This window comes from Giraffa tippelskirchi, chromosome 1 (assembly GCF_054371585.1).
Source record: "Giraffa tippelskirchi isolate mGirTip1 chromosome 1, T2T-mGirTip1v1.2.pri, whole genome shotgun sequence".
Taxonomy (NCBI): Eukaryota; Metazoa; Chordata; class Mammalia; order Artiodactyla; family Giraffidae; genus Giraffa; species Giraffa tippelskirchi.
In genome coordinates this window covers 6,697,262-6,717,421 of record NC_137275.1, presented here as the reverse complement: position 1 = coordinate 6,717,421, position 20,160 = coordinate 6,697,262, and the positions used below count along the sequence as shown (strand labels likewise).

The 20,160-nt window shown below is 44.8% G+C and overlaps 1 protein-coding gene across 3 annotated transcripts in view; it reads left to right on the top strand.

Annotated features, from left to right (window-relative positions):
- The window catches only part of CC2D2A (coiled-coil and C2 domain containing 2A), a 133,443-nt gene that overhangs the window by 11,171 nt on the left and 102,112 nt on the right, over positions 1 to 20,160 (top strand). For 2 of the 3 annotated variants that reach the window (XM_081593999.1, XM_081593901.1), the window contains exon 4: positions 2,599 to 2,722. In XM_081593999.1, coding sequence (XP_081450125.1) covers positions 2,599 to 2,722 — 124 coding nt within the window. Of the gene's footprint in view, positions 1 to 879; positions 975 to 1,365; positions 1,460 to 2,598; positions 2,723 to 20,160 lie in introns of all 3 variants that reach the window. The other variant, XM_081593803.1, reaches the window with a different exon arrangement.

Here is a 20,160-nt window from a genome sequence, read left to right as displayed (position 1 = left end):
TAACAGCCCACCGCATCCGGGGGGGCCACACGGCCTCCCGCGGGTACCAGCTTGGGCTTCTCTGGAGGAGACAGGGATGCGGGTGGGTGGTCCAGGTGAAGGACCCTGTGTAGGGCCTCATGGGTGACCCTCACCATGGAGCCATGGGCAGTGTTTGGAGCATCTTTCCCCTAAGGTTTCTCCCATCCCTGGAGAGTTAGAAATGCTGGAAAGAGGCCCTTCAGTACCGTCATTGTCAACCACAAATCGGCACTTGCCATGGCTGCTTGCCATCTGCCTCTACCAGGATTAAATCATGTGCTGCTGTAGCCACTGACCTCCAACATCCCCTAGAGGAGTTCAGGGTGGAGAGCAGACATGCGGCGCTCTGTCCTCTGGGAAATTGGCAGGATAGGTCTTTAGAAAGTCAGATGTTCTCAGGAGCTGATTTTATGAGCCCACTTCTTACATCTCCTCGTATCTAGAAAAGCACTAAACTCCTTCATGGTGATGATTGTTTCTCATGACTAGCAGAAGCTTCACGAGACCAGCAGAAACTTTCTACCAAAAAAGATGTGCTTGATTGCATGTACCCCTTCTTTACTAAAACCAAGAATATACCACCTTTTCCCCATCCCTCTTTGGAGCAGCTTCTCAGACCTATCTGAGGTGCTGTCTCCCACGCTGCAGTCCTCATTTTGGCCCAAATAAAACTTAACTGGTAACTCCCATATTGTGCATCTTTTTTTTTTTAAGTCGACATCATCAAAGGCCATAAACTAAGATGTGCAGTAGAGGGCAGTGCAGGATAACAAATCCTGGGATCTCCCACTTTCTCCAACTCCAAGCCCAAATTCCGCCTCGGTCTAAACCAGAGGCCAATCCCTTTCTCCCGGGCAGAGTGCTGGCTGGTGGTCCTGCCCCTGGCCCTGCTCTCCCTCAGAAGTTGCCCTCCCTGGCTTGGAGCATCCCGGAACAAGGTCCACCTTCTCAAGGTAAATAGATGCCCTTGCAAAGGAGTCGTGCCCTGCGGAGGGAGGCAGGAAAGATCTCGTGGAGGGGCGGTTTGCTCGGAAAAGTCCAGATGCCAGCAAGGGAGGATGAGGGAACGCCATTTTGAGCCAGGCATCACGTGACGGGGCTGCCTGGAGGTGGGGGGGCCAGGGAGGTGGGGAGGGCAGCGTGAGAGCTGAAGTCTGGAAAGAGACCCCGTTTTCAGCCGCCTCCCCTCACCCAGCACCATCCCATTGGGATAAACTGGGCCGAGGCGCCTCCTTCTCTGCTGGTGGATGGAGCTGGCCGGTGGGGGTGGCGGGGGGAGGGAAGTGGTAGCTGACCAGAGAGCTGGTCCCTTGGCCACTCAGGGAGCTTTAACCCTTCCTGCAGGGCCAGCAGGGGGCCAGGGAGCCCCAAGGAGGCAGCAGATGAGCCTGTGCAGAAGCAAAGAGCTCAAGTCCCCAGCTCCAAGTCCACGGGCACAGTGAGCAGGGGTGACCAGGGTGGATGTACAGCTTAGACTGAGCCAGAGGAAGGCATGGAGATGGAGAGAAGGCAGTCCCAGCTATGCGCTTTCCAGAGATATGTCTCATTCCTCCACTGCACCGGAGCCCTGATCACAGACCACGTGCAGTCTTCCGGGCTTTGTGAGAAATCTGGGGGACAGTTTCCAACCCCGGGGGCACTTCAGAATCACTAGGGGATTTTTTTCTTTTTTAAATCAGATGTCTCAGGTCTACCCCAGGACATTTATTTAAGTCAGAATGTCTGTGGCTTACCGAGTGCCTGATAGGCAGCAGCATCTCAGTGAATGGGCTTTTTATTTCCCTTCGTTTACAGTGAGGAAGGATGGTAGGCAGTTCACTAACTCACCTAGAGTCCCCACTGTACATAGGGGTTCAGAGGCCAGCCTTTGGCTGGTCCAAAGGCCGTCACTCACCTGTGGCCTCCGTTGCTCCTTCTGCTCACCTGCCCACCCTCCTCTAAGAGTCTGGGGGAGGAGTCAGAGGCTGGTCTTTGTCTTAGATTAACCCAGGACACCCTGACTGCTTCTTTCAAATGCGCTTCCCTGGTGGTTCAGTGGTAAAGTATCCGCCTGCCAATGCAGCAGAAACAGATTAAATCCCTGGGTCAGGAAGATCCCCAGAGTAGGAAATGGCAACCCACTCCAGTGTTCTTGCCTGGAGAATCCCCTGGACAGGGAAGTCTAGTGGGCTGCAGCCCATGGGATCCCAAAGAGTCAGACACAGCTGAGCATACTCTCACCAAATGAGTTGGCGCTGGGATCAAGTAGTCTGATACTGATTTTTCTAGTTTCCTTTCTTCCATATTTCTACAGAGCACTCCGCATTGTACCTAGAAAAAGTGAAAATGCTCATTTTATTTTAGGATGCCTGGGTCGCTCTCTCCAACAAGAAATCTCTTAGAGAAAGTCAGGATCACCACTGCTTCCTGTGTGGTGAGGGGGTGAGGACCACAGCGACCCAGGTGACAGAGACCAGGATTATCTAGATCTGAATAGGATCGAGGCCTGTCCCTTTGCCAAATGACCCACCTCATCTGAGACAGGATCCGAGTCAACCAAAGCCCTGGGAGCCACAACCTCTGACCCTCTGCCCACAGCTGCCAGCTGCCGGCCGCGAGGAAATGGTGTCCGAAAACTCCCCTGTGGACGACCAGCAGGAGCCTGTGCAAGAGGGCTCTGACAGCCGCCTCCTGGGCATGACGAGCCGACGGGGCCCCCGGAGTAAGTGTCTCTGCGTTCAGTTCATTCAGTATTTATCTGCTGCCTCCTGTGATCAGCACAAAGCAACACGGGGACTTGTCATGGGAATTGTTGTGTTTTTTTTTTGTACATGTCCACCACGCTCCACAACACTTCACCTCAGTTCTGAGAGTAAATTTCTAGGTTAGCATCTGTCTGGGAGACAGGACACAACCACAGGACATAGTCAAATAGCTACAGAATTTTGGAAGCACTCACTGAAATAGAAATGGTGCAAATAATCAGATAGGTAGAAATTCAAAGGCAGGTGAAATAGCAAGGCATATTTTTCAATGATGGGACTGGAATCAGGTGTTGGAAAATCTGAGGATGTCTCTGAGGCTCTCGGAGACCTTGCCCCTTGAGGACCCCTTCTCTTATCCCTCCCCCAACCCCTCTCACAACAGATACACACTCAATTTCCCTTCCAGGAACCGTGGCCTGTATTTTACCACAGGATTACTCTTCCTCATCACAGTGACCATCATTCATTATCTGCTCATTGTAGGGAAAAGTATTACCCCTCACTTGTTGCTTTAAAAAAAATCTATTTACTTAGTTATTTGGCTGCTTCAGGTCTTAATCGTGACACGTGGGATCTTAGATCTTTGTTGCAGCATGCAGGATCTCTAGCTGTGGCATGTGGGATCTAGTTCCCTGACCAGGGATTGAACCGGGGTCCCTGCATTGGGGAGTCTTAGCCACTGGACCACCAGGGAAGTCCCTGTTCCTTTTTTCGAACATGGATTAGACCAGAGAAGAAAGTGTGTTACACTTCTTAACTGTTACATAATTATTACTCAGTTTTTACCCTATTTCCCTGTAGCTGAGGGGTAAAGTACCTACTGGAAATTAGAGGGCTTTTGGAAGCAAGCTCATCTGAAGTCCGACCCTAAGAAAAATGCGCTTCCCATCCAAGAGCAATGACACCATAGGACTGGTACACATTACTAGAGCAGAACCACGCTTTAGCTCACGCAGATGCTTCTGTTCCTAAATGCACAGAATTATTCATTACCAAAGATTACAGTCATCTTAGTGCACTCAAGCTGCCCTGATTTACTATACCATAGACTGGATGGTTCAAAAAAACCAAACTTTTATTTTCCTACAAATTCTGGAGGCTGGAGGTCCACGACCAAGGTGCCCACAGGGTCAGTTTCCATGAGGCCTCCCTTCCTGTCTTGCAGGTGGCTGCCATCTCCCTGTGTATTCCCTCTGGTGTCTCCTGCTAGAAGGACACTAACCCTTTTGCATTAGGGCCCCACCATATAACCTCTTCATGACCTCTTTAGAGGCCCTATCCCCAAATACAGTCACACTGAGGGTCAGGGCTTCAACTTATAAATGTTGTGGGGACAGTTCAGTCCATAGCACAACTATGGAATATTTAATTGTTTTAAATATTTTTAAGCTCAAGGGGGGGAAAATGTCTGAATGTGTCCAGGAATAAAGGTTCTGTGAAATGTGAATTCTTTCCTTCTTTCTAAAATGGGGGAGATAACGCTTCGGAGTAACCATGGGGTTGATTGTGAGGATCAAATCAAGAAGAGGATGTGCAAACATTTTAAATAGTGTGTGCTGTTTTAAATGTTTAAATAATATGCATTCAGTTCAGTTCAGTTCAGTCACTCAGTCATGTCCGACTCTTTGCAACCCCATGAATCTCAGCACACCAGGCCTCCCTGTCCGTCACTAACTCCCGGAGTTTACTCAAACTCATGTCCATAGAGTCGGTTATGCCATCCAGCCATCTCATCCTCTGTCATCCCCTTCTCCTCCTGCCCCCAATCCTTCCCAACATCAGGGTCTTTTCCAAAGAGTTGGCTCTTCGTATCAGGTGGCCAAAGTATTGGAGTTTCAGCTTCAACATCAGTCCTTCCAGTGAACATTCAGGACTGATCTCCTTTAAGATGGACTGGTTGGATCTCCTTGCAGTCCAAGGGATTCGCAAGAGTCTTCTCCAACACCACAGTTCAAACGCATCAATTCTGCGGCACTCAGCTTTCTTTACAGTCCAACTCTCACATCCATACATGACTACTGGGAAAACCATAGCCTTGACTAGACGGACCTTTGTTGGCAAAGTAATGTCTCTGCTTTTTGATATGTTATCTAGGTTGGTCATAACCTTCATTCCAAGGAGTAAGTATCTTTTAATTTCATGGCTGCAATCACCATCTTCAGTGATTTTGGAGCCCCAAAAAATAAAGTCAGCCACTGTTTCCACTGTTTCCCCATCTATTTGTCATGAAGTGGTGGGACCAGATGCTATGATCTTAGTTTTCTGAATGTTGACCTTTAAGCCAACTTTTTCACTCTCCTCTTTCACTTTCATCAAGAGGCTCTTTAGTTCTTCTTCACTTTCTGCCATAAAGGTGGTGTCATCTGCATATCTGAGGTTATTGATATTTCTCTCAGCAACCTTGATTCCAGCTTGTGCTTCTTCCAGACCAGCATTTCTCATGATGTACTCTGCATATAAGTTAAATAAGCAGGGTGACAATATACAGCCTTGACGTACTCCTTTTCCTACTGGGAACCAGTCTGTTGTTCCATGTCCAGTTCTAACTGTTGCTTCCTGACCTGCATTAGTATTCTAAATTGGAGATTGAAATGGCAACCCACTCCAGTATTCTTGCCTAGAAAAATCCATGGACAGAGGAGCCTGGCGGGCTATAGTCCATGGGGTCGCAAAGAGTCAGATACAACTGAGCGCTTGTCAGCAGCAGGATTCTAAATAAATACACAGTAAATGAAGGGGTTCAGAGGGAGATAAGGGCTTCCCAGGTGGCACTAGTGGTAAGCAACCCATCTGCCAATGCAGGAGACACAAGAGATGTGGGTTCGATCCCGGGTTGGGAAGATTTCCTAGAGAAGGAAATGGCAACCCACTCCAGTAGCCTTGCCTGGAAAATTCCATGGACAGAGGAGCCCAATGGCTACAGTCCATGGGGTCGCAGAGTGTCAGACACGACTGTGCACACATCTAGTAGTACAGTGAAAAGTGAAAAGGAAAGGGAATTCTCCAGGCCAGAATACTGGAATGGGTAGCCTTTCCCTTCTCCAGGGAATCTTCCCAACCCAGGGATTGAACCCACGTCTCCCGCATTGCAGGTGGATTCTTTACCAGCTGAGCCACAAGGGAAACCCAAAACAAACACGACCATCATATGGTGCCTTGACCGGGAATCGAACCAGGGTCTCCCGCATGGGAAGTGAGAACTCTATCACTGCACCACCACTGTGATAGTGTAGTAGAGAAAGATAAAAGACAATCTATACATTAGTCCAAAAGAAAAAAATAAAAAACACTATTTATGATTTGAAGAAGGAAGGGACGATCCAATGCTAAGGTGTGCCTGCCTGAGCAAGGTTGTGACCAGCCGGCCACTCAGGGCAGAGCTGGAGGCTGATGCTGATTCGGCAGCACTGGTGAGCAAGATGTAGAGAAAACCCCGAGTGAGCTGGGGGCACTGGGTGGATGAGCTGCCTGAGTGGACAGGCATCCATCAGAAATGAGAGGTCAAGACCAGCAGGAAGTCAGTCAGTGGCCAAGAGAGCAGATCAGGTCTCATTCACTGTGTCAACGCACGTCAGAGTGAGAGGCAGATGCATTCAGGAATGAGGAACCCCAGGAGTCTCTGCCTGAGACAGGCATGCATCAGAAGCCATAGAGGACGTGCAGGAATCTCCGTGGGGGGATCCTGGGGACTGAGGGCTCCAGGCAGAGAGCTCTGAAACACAAAAACGAGTGCAGAAAACAATGCATCCGAAAGCTACTGTGTCTTTTTTTTTAAATTAATTTTTACTGGAGTATAGTTACTTTACCACCTCGTGTTAGTTTCTGCGGTACAGCAAAATGAATCAGACATATGTGTACATATATCCCCTCTTCTTAAGTGTCCCTTCCCATTCACGTGACCACAGAGCATTAAGTAGAGCTCCCTTTGCTATACCCTGGAGGAGGGCATGGCAACCCACTCCAATATCCTTGCCTGGAGAATCCCGTGGACAGGGGAGCCTGGTGGGCTACAGTCCATGGGGTCGCAGAGTCAGACACGACTGAGCAACTAACCACGCACGCACGCCTGTGCTGTACAGTAAGTTCCCATTAGTTTTCTATTTTAAGTTGGCTTCAGTCATGTCTAAGTCCTTGCGACCCTTTGGTCAGTTGTCCACCAGGCTCCTCTGTCCGTGGGATTTCCCAAGCAAGAATACTGAAGTGGGTTGCCATGCCTTCTTCAAAAGGATCTTCCTGACCGGGCATCGAACCTGTGGCTCCTCCGTCTCCTGCCTAGCAGGCAGATTCTTCACCACTGAGCCACCAGGGAAGCCCTATCTGTTTTATACATAGTATCACTAGTATATGTGTATCAACCCCAATCTCCCAGTTCATCCCACCACTCCCTTGGTGTCTGTACATTTACTCTTCTCTACGTTTGTGTCTCTGTTTCTGCTTTGCAAATAGGTTTACCTGCACCATTATTCTGAATTCCACATATGTGCATTAATATGCAGTATTTGTTTTTCTCTTCCTGACTTGCTTCACTCTGTATGATAGTCTCTAGGTCCACCCATGTCTCTACAAATGGCACGATTTTTTAGCAAAAGGGATTTCCATCGTGCAAGCATGTTTTCTACTCAACCCCTTTTCTTATTTTCTTCCCAATGAAACTGGAAACATGACTTTATTTCCTGTACTAACAACATTTCAGCTCATCTGTTAAGGTTTTATATGTATGGTTATCAAATGAACTTGGATATTCTCAAAGTAAATCTGATGTCACCAAGGCAACGGCCAAGAATCCTAAACATAGTACCCTTGGGGGACCCTATTTTTTCATTATGGAAATCCAAATCTACACAGAAGTAAAAAGTATAGTGAAGCTTATCTTATCCAAGGGTTAGCAAGATTTTGCCACATTTTTGTTCTTTCCTGTCTTTGCCAGAGTATTTTTAATTATTAAAAAAATACATAAAATATTCCATCTCAATCGTTTTTAAGATACAGTTCAGTACAATTACCTATATTCATGCTGTCTGTGCAACAGATCTCAAGAACTAGTTCATTTTGTAAAACTGAAATGCTATCCCTGTTAAAGAGTAACTCCCCCTTTCGCCTCCCCTGAGCCCTGGAAACCACCATTCTACTCTCTGTCTCAGTGAATTTGACTACTTTAGATACCTCTTGGGCTTCCCTGGCGGCTCAGGGGTAAGGAATCCAGTTGCAGTGCAGGAGATGCAAGAGAAATGAGTTTGATCCCAGGGTTGGGAAGATCCCGTGGAGAAGGAAATGGCAGCCCACTCCGGTATTCTTGCCTGGAGAGTCCCGCAGACAGAGGAGCCTGGTGGACTCCATTCCACAGGGTCGCCAAGAGTCAGACCCAGCTGAGGCAACTGAGCATGCGCACACAGATGCCTAGGTAAGTGGGATCATACGGAATTTGTCTTTGTGACTGGCTAACTTCACTTGGCATCATGTCTTCAAAGTTCATCCATATTGTAGCATGTGACAGGGACCCCTTTTAAGGCTGAATAATATTCCATGTATAGAAATTGGCTTATACATGTATCCTTCGTGGACATTTGGGTTGCTTCTGCCTCCTGGCTATTGCTAATAATGCTGCTTTCAATATGAACATGCAAAAACCTCTTCAAGATCCTGCTTTTAATTTTTTTGGATGTATACCAAGAAGTGAAATTCCTGGTTCCTATGGTATTTCTGGTCCTCCCAGTTGTCGCAGTGGCAAAGAATCCACCTGCCAATGCAAGAGACATGGGTTTTATCCCTGGGTTGAGAAGATCCCCTGGAGAAGGAAATGGCAACCCACTCCATTATTCTTACCTGGAGAATCCCATGGATAGGATTTTCCATCCTATAGTGTCACAAAGACTTGGATATGACTAAACACAAACAAGAACAAACATGGCATTTCTATTTTGAATTTTTTGAGAAACCATCATTACTGTCTTCCAAACTAGGTGCACCAAAATTTTACATGTCCACCAATAATACACAAAGCTTCCAATTTTTCCATATCTTCACCAACACTTGTTGTTTTCTATTTGTTCATTTGTTTTTTAATAGTTTGTTTTCTAATAATAGTCTAATTGGTGTGAGATGATATCTCACCGTGGATTTACTTTGTGTTTTTCTAATGAGTAGTGATGTTGACCATCTTTTCATATGCTTGTTGACCATTTGTATATCATCATTGCTGAAAGGCCTATCCCTTGCCCATTTTCTGATCAGATTACTTGCTTGTTATTACTGTTGAGTTCTTTACATATTCTGGGCAATAATCCCTTATCAGATATGTGATTTGTAAATATTCTCTTCCAGTCCATACTTCATCTTTTCACTTTGTTGACTGTGTCCTTCAAGGCACAGAAGTTTGAAGTATTTTAGCCTTTGTCTATCTTAGTCTTTGTTGCCTGTGATTTTGGTGTCACGTCCAAGAAATCATTACCAATCTCAATGTCAAAAGACTTCCTCTGTGTTTTTCTAGAAGTTTTATAATTTTAGGTCTAACATTTATGTCTTCAATCCATTTTGAGTTTGTTGTGTAAGGTAAGGGTCAACTTCATTCTTTTGCATGTGGATAGCAAGTTTCCCATCACCATTTGTTGAAGATACTGTCTTTTCCCCAATGAGTGATCTTCACATCCTTGTTGAAAATCATTTGACCATATCTGCAAGGTTTTATTTCTGAGTTATCTATTCTATTCTATTGGTCTATATGTCTGTCTTTATGCCAGTACCACACTGTTTTAATTGCTGTAGCTTTGTAATTCTTTGAAATCATGAAGTCTGAGCCTGCAATTTTGTTCTTCTTTTTCAAAATTAGTTTGGCTATTTCAGGGTCCCTTAATATTGCATATGAATTTTAGGATGAATTCTTTTATGAGAGAAATGCCATTGAGATTGTGACAGGGATTGCATTAAATCTATTGCTTGCCTTCAGTAGTATTGATATTTTAATAGTATTAAGTTTTCCAGTCTATGAATATGAGATGACTTTCCATTTATCTGTGTCTTCTTTAAATTTCTCTCAGCAGTGTTTACAGGCTACAGTGTACAAGTATTTTCCTTCTTTGGTTAAATCCATTCCTAAGTGTTCATTGTTCTCATGCTATCGTAAATGCAACTGTTTTCTTAGTTTCCTTTTTTAGGTGTTTCATTGTTAGTGTGTAGAAACACCACTGATTTTTTGCATATGGATTTTCTATGCTGCAACTTTGCTGAATTTGCTTATTTGTTTCCACAGTTTGTACATGTATACCTGTGTGTGTATGTGTGTGTATTTGTGTGGAATCTTTAGGATTTTCTCTACATAAGATCGTGTCATCTTATACCCTGAGGAAACCAGAATTGACAAAGACATTTATTCCCCCAATGTTCATTGCAGTATTATTTACAATAACTAGGACATGGAAGCAACCTGATGTCCATCGGCAGTTGAATGCATAAGGAATTTGTGGTACATATACACAATGGAATATTACTCAGCTATGAAAAGGAACACACTTGAGTCACTTCTAATGAGGTGGATGAACCTAGAGCTATTATACATAGTGAAGTAAGTCTGAAAGAGACAGACAAATACTGTATATTAATGCTTATATATGGGATCTAGAAAGATAGTACTGACGATCCTACATGCAGAGCAGCAAAGGAGACACAGATGTAAAGAAGAGACTTTTGGACGCAGTAGGGGAAGGAGAGGATGGGATGATTTGAGAGAATAGCATTGAAACATACACATTACTGTATGTAAAATAGATAGCCAGTGGGAGTTTGATCCATGATGCAGGGAACCCAAAGCCAGTGCTCTGTGACAACCTGGAGGGATAGGGAGGGAGGGAGATGGGGGAGGGGTTCAGGAGGACACAGTATACCTATGGCTGATTCATGTTGATATATGGTAAAAACCATCACTATATTGTAAAGTAATTATCCTCTAATTAAAATAAATAATAATTTTTTTTTTTTTAAATACCATGTCATCTGCACACAGAGATAATTTTACTTCTTCCTCTCCAGTTGGATGCCTTTTGTAACTTATTCTATGTTAGTCTGTTGGCTCTGTTAGTACTCTAGACTGGGGAGCTTATTAGCAGCAGAAATTTATTTCTCACAGTTCTGAAGCCTGAGAAATCCAAGATAAAGACACCAGCAGATATGGTGTCTGGTAAGGAGGGTCTCCTTCTTGGTTCGTAAGTGGCTGTCTTCTTGCTGTGCTCTCACATGGTAGAAGGGGCAAGGGAGCTCTCTGGGGTCTTTTTCATAAGGGCACTAATCCCATTTGTGAAAGCTCTACCCTCTCATGACCTATCACCTCCCAAAGGCCCCGCCTCCAAATACCATCACACTGGGGATTAGGTTTCAACATCGAAGTTTGGGAGGACACAGCCCACAGCTCTTGTGAAATGCTTGGGTCTGGATTTGCAGCATTGTGTTGAACAGAAGTAGAGAGGGGGGCTTCCTAGCCTTGTTCCTGATCTTGGAGGCAGCGCTTTCAGGTTTTCACAACTGAGTATAATGTTAGTTGTGGGCTTTTCATGTATGACCTTTACCATGTTGAAGTAATTTCCTTCTATTCCTAGAATGTTTTTATCATAAAAGGATGTTGAATTTTGTCAGATGCTTTTTCTGTATCCATTTAGATAATCATGTGGTTTATGGCCTTTGTTCTGTTAATGAGGTGTGTTGCATTGATTGATTTTCATATATTGAACCATTCTGGAACCCCTCCCCAACCCAGGCTGGGACTAATAAAAGGTTCAAGAGGCTGTTTCTCATGACTGATTTATAAACACTACTAGGCAAAACCTCAGATTCAGTGGTTTCCCTCTTCCAAAAAGGTTTACACTAAGAAAGTTGTAGAACTATTTTAAGCTCATATGATTTCATTGTATTTTTCCTCCTTAAACACTTACTTGTAAGGTAAACCCGAACCATCCTCCTCTCCCCCAGAAAGAGAAAAAGAGACAGAGGGAAAGTGGAGGAAGGGAAGGACAGAGGGAAGAGACAGACAAACAAAGGATAAATCTGGTAACCTTGAACTCTGAGAGTGAAAGAGGAAAGAAAGGAAGGAAGAATGAAACAAAGAAAGACAAATAGGTCCTAAATCTCTTGAACTCAAAGAGAGCGAGAGAAAGAAAGAATGCAGACAAACAAACAGATGATAAACCTGACAGCCTTGAGCTCTGAAAACTTAATACCGTATGCTAAGCCAGGCAGCAAGCTTTCTGATGAGATTTCCATCAAGATTCCTCATTCTCTTTTCTTACGCTTACTCCATTATGTTGCCCAAGATTAAGAGAAATAAACATTTCAAGTCCACAAACATGCCCTGACACCAGAGACACTGAAATCAGGCTCACTACTACTTGTCACTACTTTTGGTCATGGGACCTGGAGCAACAACCTAGACTCCTTCAGCTGCAAGAGACTTGTTTATAAAACGGAGATCATAAAAGCCTTGGCTTCATGCAGCTGTCATGACGATGAAATCAGACGATACACAGTAAGCGCCCCGCAGAGGGGCTGGCACCAACATCGTCACCTTCTCCAGCTGGAAGTAACCAACACAAATAATTCCCTCTTCTGAGGGTGAGGGTGATCATACAGCAGGCACCATCTTTATATGCATTACGTTACTCCGAGCAGCCTCATCATCAGGCATTGTTTTATAGTTTAGGAAATTCAGGTTCAAAGAGAACTAGCCGCTGTAGATGGTAGAGCCAGAACTGAAACTCCAGTCTACAGACGTCAGGAAAATCTGTTCTTTTTGGTTTTGCTATTGCTATTGTTGTTGAAGGGTAATTGATTTACAATGTTGTGTTAATTTCTGCTGTACAGCAAAGTGATTCAATCATACAAATATATACATTCCTTTTCATATTTTCCATTATGGTTTATCACAGGATATTGAATATAGTTCCCACAAATTATCTCATTGATAGTAAATGAATTTGTGTTACTAATTGCCGCACTACAGCCTCATTCTACACCTGCAAATCTTAAGTCTGATTGGTCTTTAAGGATAATGGTTTACAGCTGCCCAGGGAAGCTACAGTGCTGCCTGTGTTTTACTCACGGCCTTGCTCTGGTTCCGTGTGTTCACTTACTACCCTATGGCCACAGCACCAGCCCACACATCCTGCCAGCCAAGTCTGCGTGCTCTGCTGTTGTTCTCTAAGTCATGTCTGACTCTCTGTGACGCCGTGGACTGCAGCACTCCAGCCTTCCCTGTCCTTCACCATCTCCCGCAGTTATTTCAAACTCATGTCCATTGAGTTGGTGATGCCATCCAACCCTCTCATCCTCTGTCGTCTCCTTCTCTCCTGCCTTCAATCTTTTCCAGCATCAGAATGGGTCAGCTCTTTGCATCAGGTGGCCAAAGTATTGAAGCTTCACCTTCAGCATCAGTCTTTCCAATGAACACCCAGGACTGATTTCCTTTAGGATGGACTGGTTGGAGCGCCTTGCTGCCCAAGGGACTCTCAAGAGTCTTCTCCAACACCACAGCTCAAAAGCATCAGTTCTTCAGCACTCAGCCTTATTTACAGTCCAACTTTCACATCGATACATTACTACTGGAAAAACCATAGCTTGAACCTGCTCACCTAGGTCCAAATCTTTGACTCCCTCTTGATGGTTCACTCCCCAAACCTCTTATGGGTCTGGCCTGTCGCTCAATTCTACTACCCCAGCTCCTGACTTTGAACCTCTGACCTTCTCTATACTGTAGCGTCCCTACAGGCTACAGGGCTCCAAGTGTTGTCAAGTCCAGATTGTCTTTAAATACTCAGATACGAGCATCCTGGATGGTCTGGCGTCCCCCACTGCCCCAGGCACATGCCCACAGGGGCCACCTCCCTGATGAACAGCAGTATAAACCCATGCATTGAAAGCTTTGGCTTCTAATGTAATTTGGCATATACATAGTCAACGACATAGTCAATGACATTCCAAATAAAGATAGCATTGCACTGAACGGGCACTTGTTCCAAATCAAATAAACATTTAGGAAAAAAGTACACATTTGTGCTGCAATTCCAACTTGCACCATCTCTTAAGGGTGGAACTATCAAATGCTAAGTAGTTTCTTATGAACCTAAATTTCTTCATTACTGACATCTGTTTTCCATTCATTCGTGTTGATTTCTCTGATTAAAGCATCATTTCCGAGCCAATTTTTCAGTATCGATTGCAAATAAAGTTCAGAATCCAGTGAAATTTGATGCAAATGAAAGAAAAACAGATCATTTGTTTTAGGCATACTTTTTAAAAGTCACCAAGACCTGGAAAGACTGACCCAGGAAACAAATGTTATAAAGTTCAGTACAAGACAAAGAGAACTGCCAGAGGAGCTACTCTTGGGAGTTGCCTTGGAGCTCAGCAGCTGGAAAAGGAAAGAAGATTCTAGTCAGAGGATGCACACTGATGTAGGAAATGTCAAAAGTTCATCCATGCTGGAGTTCATGACCTCACAGGGTACTGAGGGGGTTGAATTACAGTACTAAGTAAAATATTTATATAAGTAAAAATAAATAGTACGCTATATTCGATAACATTTTTTTCTGAATATTATGTTTGACATCTTAAAAGAAAAAGAAAACTTTCTGGTTGGGGAGACACTAGCCAATTGTTTAGAAATATAGAGACAGCAAAGACCCCAGACTGGAGCATGCCTGAAATGCTAACTAACCAATCCAGAGCCCTACCCCTTCGGTCTGGCCAGTCCAATCCCAGGAAGCAAGAGGTCTCTGCCTGGATCATCGCAGGGCCAGGTACCCAGCAACCAGGGCCCACCCCGGACCTCAGAGCCCATCAGAACTGCTCACACTGGCCCATCCTAACCTGCTTAACCCGCCCTGCCTTCTCTTTCCCTCAGAAGTCCCACAAAAGCCATGGTCTAAGCCCTCACCCCTTTCTGACCCCCTTTGCCTCCTGACCACCTCATTGCTTTTCCACGTGTCCTGCATGGCACGCCCTGCCCCCTGGCTACAGAATCTGAGCCTCTCCTCTGTCTCCGGTTGTGGCTACACCTGACTGCCCATCTCTTAAAAGAACTCAAAGAATATTAAACAGACCCATTTTTATTATTGGGTTTCCCAGGTGGTCCTAGTGGTAAAGAACCCACCTGCCCAATGCAGGAGACATACAAGATGCGGGTTTGATCCCTGGGTTGGGAAGATCCCCTGGAGGAGGGCATGGCAACCCCTTCCAGTAGTCTGGCCTGGAGAATCCCATGGACAGGGGAGACTGGCAGGCTACAGTCCATAGGGCTGCAAAAAGTCAGACATGACTGAGGGACTTAGCATGCACACATCTTTATCATTAGTTATCAAGAAAGGCATTTTCCCAAAAACTCCTTCATAGCAAAATTTCTCCAGGGTCATTGATTCCCATTCTGTCTGCAATCTTGAACTTTCTCCTCTAACTGAGATCCCCACCCCCTGTCAACCCTGTCCTTGTTGAGGTCCCTGTGAACCGCGCATTCCCTCAATTCTAGGGTCAGCTCTTCATCTACCTTCCTTGACCTTCAGCCGCACTCCCCGCATCTCGCACTCAGCTCCTGACACCACTCTGCTGCGTCTTCCTTCTCCCTCACTGGCTGGACCTCCCTGCCTCCTCGCGGGTTCTTACACCCCAGCCTCTGACAGTTGGAGCCCCTAAGCTGGGTGCTCAGCCCCCTTTCCTTAATCAACATTCATTCTCTCTGTCATCCCAAGACTTTAAATTCTAGCATCTAGATACTGTAGGTATAACTGATCAGTCCCTGATTTTATCTCCAGTCTGGAGGTATCTACTCAAAGCCACGTTTGCATATCACATAAGACAACTCGCATTTTAATAGACTTGTGGAAGTATAACTTGCCTATCGTAAAATTCACCCATTGTAAGTATACAATTCAATGACGTTTAGGAAACGGGTAGATCTACGTAACCATCGCTGCAATCCAGATTTAGGGCATTTTCATCACTCCAAAAAGTTTCTTGATGCTTATTTGCAGCCACTCTCAGCCCCAGCCCTAGACAAACTCTGATTTGTTTTAAATATATTCCTGAAAATATGCCTTTCCTAGACATTTCATATAAACAGAATCATACTATATGTAACACTTTGTGTTTGACTTCTTTCCCTTAGCATAAGGTTTTTCAAGATAATAAATGCGGTAGCATATATCCAGGCTGTGTTCCTTCTTATGGCTAAATTCTATTCCATCATCTGGATATGTGTGCAAACATTTTATTTACATTCAACTGGTGATGGATATTTGGATTATTTCCAGTTTGGGGCCATTATAAATCATGCTTCTATGAACCAGGTCATATGATGAATGTATATATTTAACTTTATGCTGCTGCTAAGTCTCTTCAGTCATGTCCGACTCTGTGTGACCCCATAGACGTCAGCCCACCAGGCTCCCCCGTTCCTGGGATTCTCCAGGCAAGAATACTGGAGTGGGTTGCCATTTCCTTCTCCAATGCATGAAAGTGAGAAGGGAAAGTGAAGTCACTCAGTCGTGTCCGACTCCTAGAGACTCCATGGACTGCAGCCTACCAGGTTCCTCCATCCATGGGATTTTCCAGGCAAGAGTACTGGAGTGGGGTGCCATTGGCATCTCTGATTAAAGTTTATAAGAAACTGCTAATCTGTTTTACAAAGGGGCTGTATCATTTCACTTTCCCACCAACAGTTTGTGAGAGTTTCTGTTTCTTCACTGCCTAAAAACAACTGATTTTATCTGTCTTCCATTGTAGCCTTTATAATGCATGTACGGTGATATTTCATTGTGCTTTTAACTTGTATTTCCCTAGCGATTAATGCTATGGAGAAATTTTCAGATGCTTATTGGCCACTTGTATATTATCTTAGTAAACTGTCTATTTAATTTTTTACACATTATTGATAGGATTCTTCATCTTACTGAGGAATTGTAAGAGTTCTCTATATACTCCGGATACAAGTACTTTATCTGGTCTATAGTTAGCAAATACTTTCTCCAAGCAAATGTCTGACCTTTTGATCTTCATTGGTTTATAACATTTATTTGTTTATTTTTGGCTGTGCTGGGGTCTCGTTGCTGCATGGGTTTTCTGTAGTTGCATTGAGCAGGGCCTTCTCTCTAGTTGTGGTGTGCAGGCTTCTCATTGCAGTGGCTTCTCTTATTGCGGAGCATAGGCACCAGGGTGCACAAGCTTCAGAAGCTGTGACTCAAGGGCTCAACAGCTGCAGTCCCCAGGCTCTAGAGCCCAGGCTTATTTGCTCCACAGTATGTGGGATCTTCCTGGACCAGGGATCGAACCCGCGTCTCCTGCACTGGCAGGCAGATTCTTTACCACTGAGCCACCAGGGTCGCCCCCTTTTTCCAAAACTAAGGTTTTTAATCGTGGTGAAGTCAAAGTTATCAGTTCTTTTCTAGTATGGATGGTAGCTAAAAATTCTTTGTCAAACCCAAGGTCATGGACATTTTCTCCTACATTTTCTTTTGGAAGTTTCCTGTTTTTAGGTCTTACATTTAGTTAGGTCCATGAACTATTTTGAGACAACCGAAATTTTACTCAGCTGAAACTGAGCTTCTGATCTCCTTCTTCCAACCCTGATCTGTTTCTCCTACAAAACTCTTCCAGTTTCAGAAGCTTTACCTACTATTTCTCTGCTTGGAAGTCTCTGAAGCTTGTTAAAGCTGATCATGAGGGTGAGAAAATCCTGGTCATCTCCATCTCACTAAATAAGACATTTCATCTTTTCTGCTGTTGCTGCTACTCACTCAGTTGCATGTCCAACTCTTTGCAGCCCCACGCACTATAACCCTCCAGGCTCTTCTGTCCATAGGATTCTCCAGGCAAGAATACTGGAGTGGGTAGCCATTCCCTTCTCCAGGGGATCTTCCCAACCCAGGGATCAAACTTGGATCTCCTGCATTGTAGGTAGGTTCTTTACCATCTGAGCCACCAGGGCAGCGTTGGAGTGAAACTGGTGTGGGTTGCCATGCCCGCCTCCAGGGGATCTTTCCAACCCAGGGATCGAATCTATGTCCCTCGTGTTTCCTGCATTGGCAGGCGGGTTCTTTACCACTCATGCCACCTAGGAGGCCCCAGGGAGAAAGATTTCTTAGCTGATGCTTGAGCTGAATTCTCTAAGCCAGCGGTCTCAAGAGTGGGTTGGGTAGAATGTGTATTCATACCCTGTCAGAGACTAACTGCCACAAAAATATTTCAAGCTCAGAAGCTTTACCTACTGTTTCCCTTTTATAAATTTGAGAAGCTTGTTTGTGACGGTCACTCTGGTGTCTCCCACACAGCACTTGGCCCTCCTGATGCCTCTGTTGTCTTTTCCACTTTGCCCAAGGCAATGTGGAAGGCGCAACCCGAGGCGAAATGGTCGGGTCAAAGTATATCTATGACATTCTTTACCACTTTTCAGAGTCTCAGGCCTGTTGGAAGCCCCATTGTCCTGTGAAATCACCACGATGATGCCAGAGCACAGGGACAAGTGGCAACGCTGGTGGAGCTGGTCTTGCCCAGACAGATGGTCCCTGTACCTGCTGGCTGATGCTGCTATAACGAAATATCATACATGGGTGGCTTGAACAGCAGACATTGAGTTCTCACAGTTCTAGAGGCTGGGAGGGTGCTGGGAACACTTCCAAGATTGTGGATGGAAGACCTTAGAAGCCTGCCCACCTGTCCATAGAAACAACAAGATCAGTCACATCAACTCAGGGGCAGCAGATGAGAAGATTGGAAAATTATTTCAAAGGGCAATGCCTTTTTTATTAGAAGGTGGTGTGTGTTTTCTGAGGAGTCAAGTATCATGGAAGTGGTTTAAAGAAAAATGGACTGTATTCATCATTTGATGAAGTCTGTAAAGAGAGAGATGCGGGGTGCGGTGAGTGTGGGTGACAGGAGATGGTGACGGCACAGAGAATATCTGGAAGCCACTTGCAGACATGAGGCTGATGAAGCTCTGAGGCTCACAGGTCTGATGGACAGCTGGGGAAGTGTTGTCAAACCTATTAATATAACCCCTGCTGCCCCTGATGGAAAACATCCCTTGGCCAAAGAATCCATATTTCATACCAATGGACATATGCATATATGTTTAACAGAATGTCTTGAAATTCTCTCACTGTCCATAAGCTCTTCAGTTCAGTTCAGTCACTCAGTCGTGTCCGACTCTTTGCGACCCAATAAATTGCAGCACGCCAGGTATCCCTGTCCATCACCAACTCCTGGAGTTTACCCAAACTCATGTCCATTGAGTCAGTGATGCCATCCAACCATCTCATCCTCTGTCGTCCCCTTCTCCTCCTGCCCTCAAATCTTCCCAGCATCAGGGTCTTTTCAAATGAGTCAACTCTTTGCATCAGGTGGCCAAAGTATTGAGTTTCAGCTTCAATATCACTCCTTCCAATGAACAACCAGGACTAATCTCCTTTAGGATGGACTGGTTGGATCTCCTTGCAGTCCAAGGGACTCTCAAGAGTCTTCTCCAACACCACAGTTCAAAACCATCAATTCTTCGGCACTCAGCTTTCTTCACCATCCAACTCTCACATCCATACATGACCACTGGAAAAACCATAGCCTTGGCTAGACAGACTTTTGTTGGCAAAGTAATGTCTCTGCTTTTTAATATGCTATCTAGGTTGGTCATAACCTTCCTTCCAAGGAGTAAGTGTCTTTTAATTTCATGGCTGCAATCACCATCAGCAGTGATTTTGGAGCCCCCAAAAGTAAAGTCTGCCACTGTTTCCACTGTTTCCCCATCTATTTGCCATGAAGTGATGGGACCGGATGCCATGATCTTAGTTTTCTGAATGTTGAACTTTAAGCCAACTTTTTCACTCTCCCCTTTCACTTTCATCAAAAGGCGTTTTAGTTCCACTTCACTTTCTGCCATAAGGGTGGTGTCATCTGCATATCTGAGATTATTGATATTTCTCCTGGCAATCTTGATTCCAGCTTGTGCTTCCTCCAGCCCAGCGTTTCTCATGATGTACTCTGCATATAAGTTAAATAAGCAGGGTGACAACATACAGGCTTGACGTACTCCTTTTCCTATTTGGAACCAGTCTGTTGTTCCGTGTCTAGTTCTAACTGTTGCTTCCTGACCTGTATACAGGTTTCTCAAGAGACAGGTCAGGTGGTCTGGTATTCCCAACTCTTTCAGAATTTTCCACAGTTTATTGTGATCCACACAGTCAAAGGCTTTGGCATAGTCAATAAAGCAGAAATAGATGTTTTTCTGGAACTCTCTTGCTTTTTCAATGATCCAAAAGATGTTGACAATTTGATCTCTGGTTCCTCTGACTTTTCTAAATCCAGCTTGAACATCTGGAAGTTCATGGTTCACGTATTGCTGAAGCCTGGCTTGGAGAATTTTGAGCATTACTTT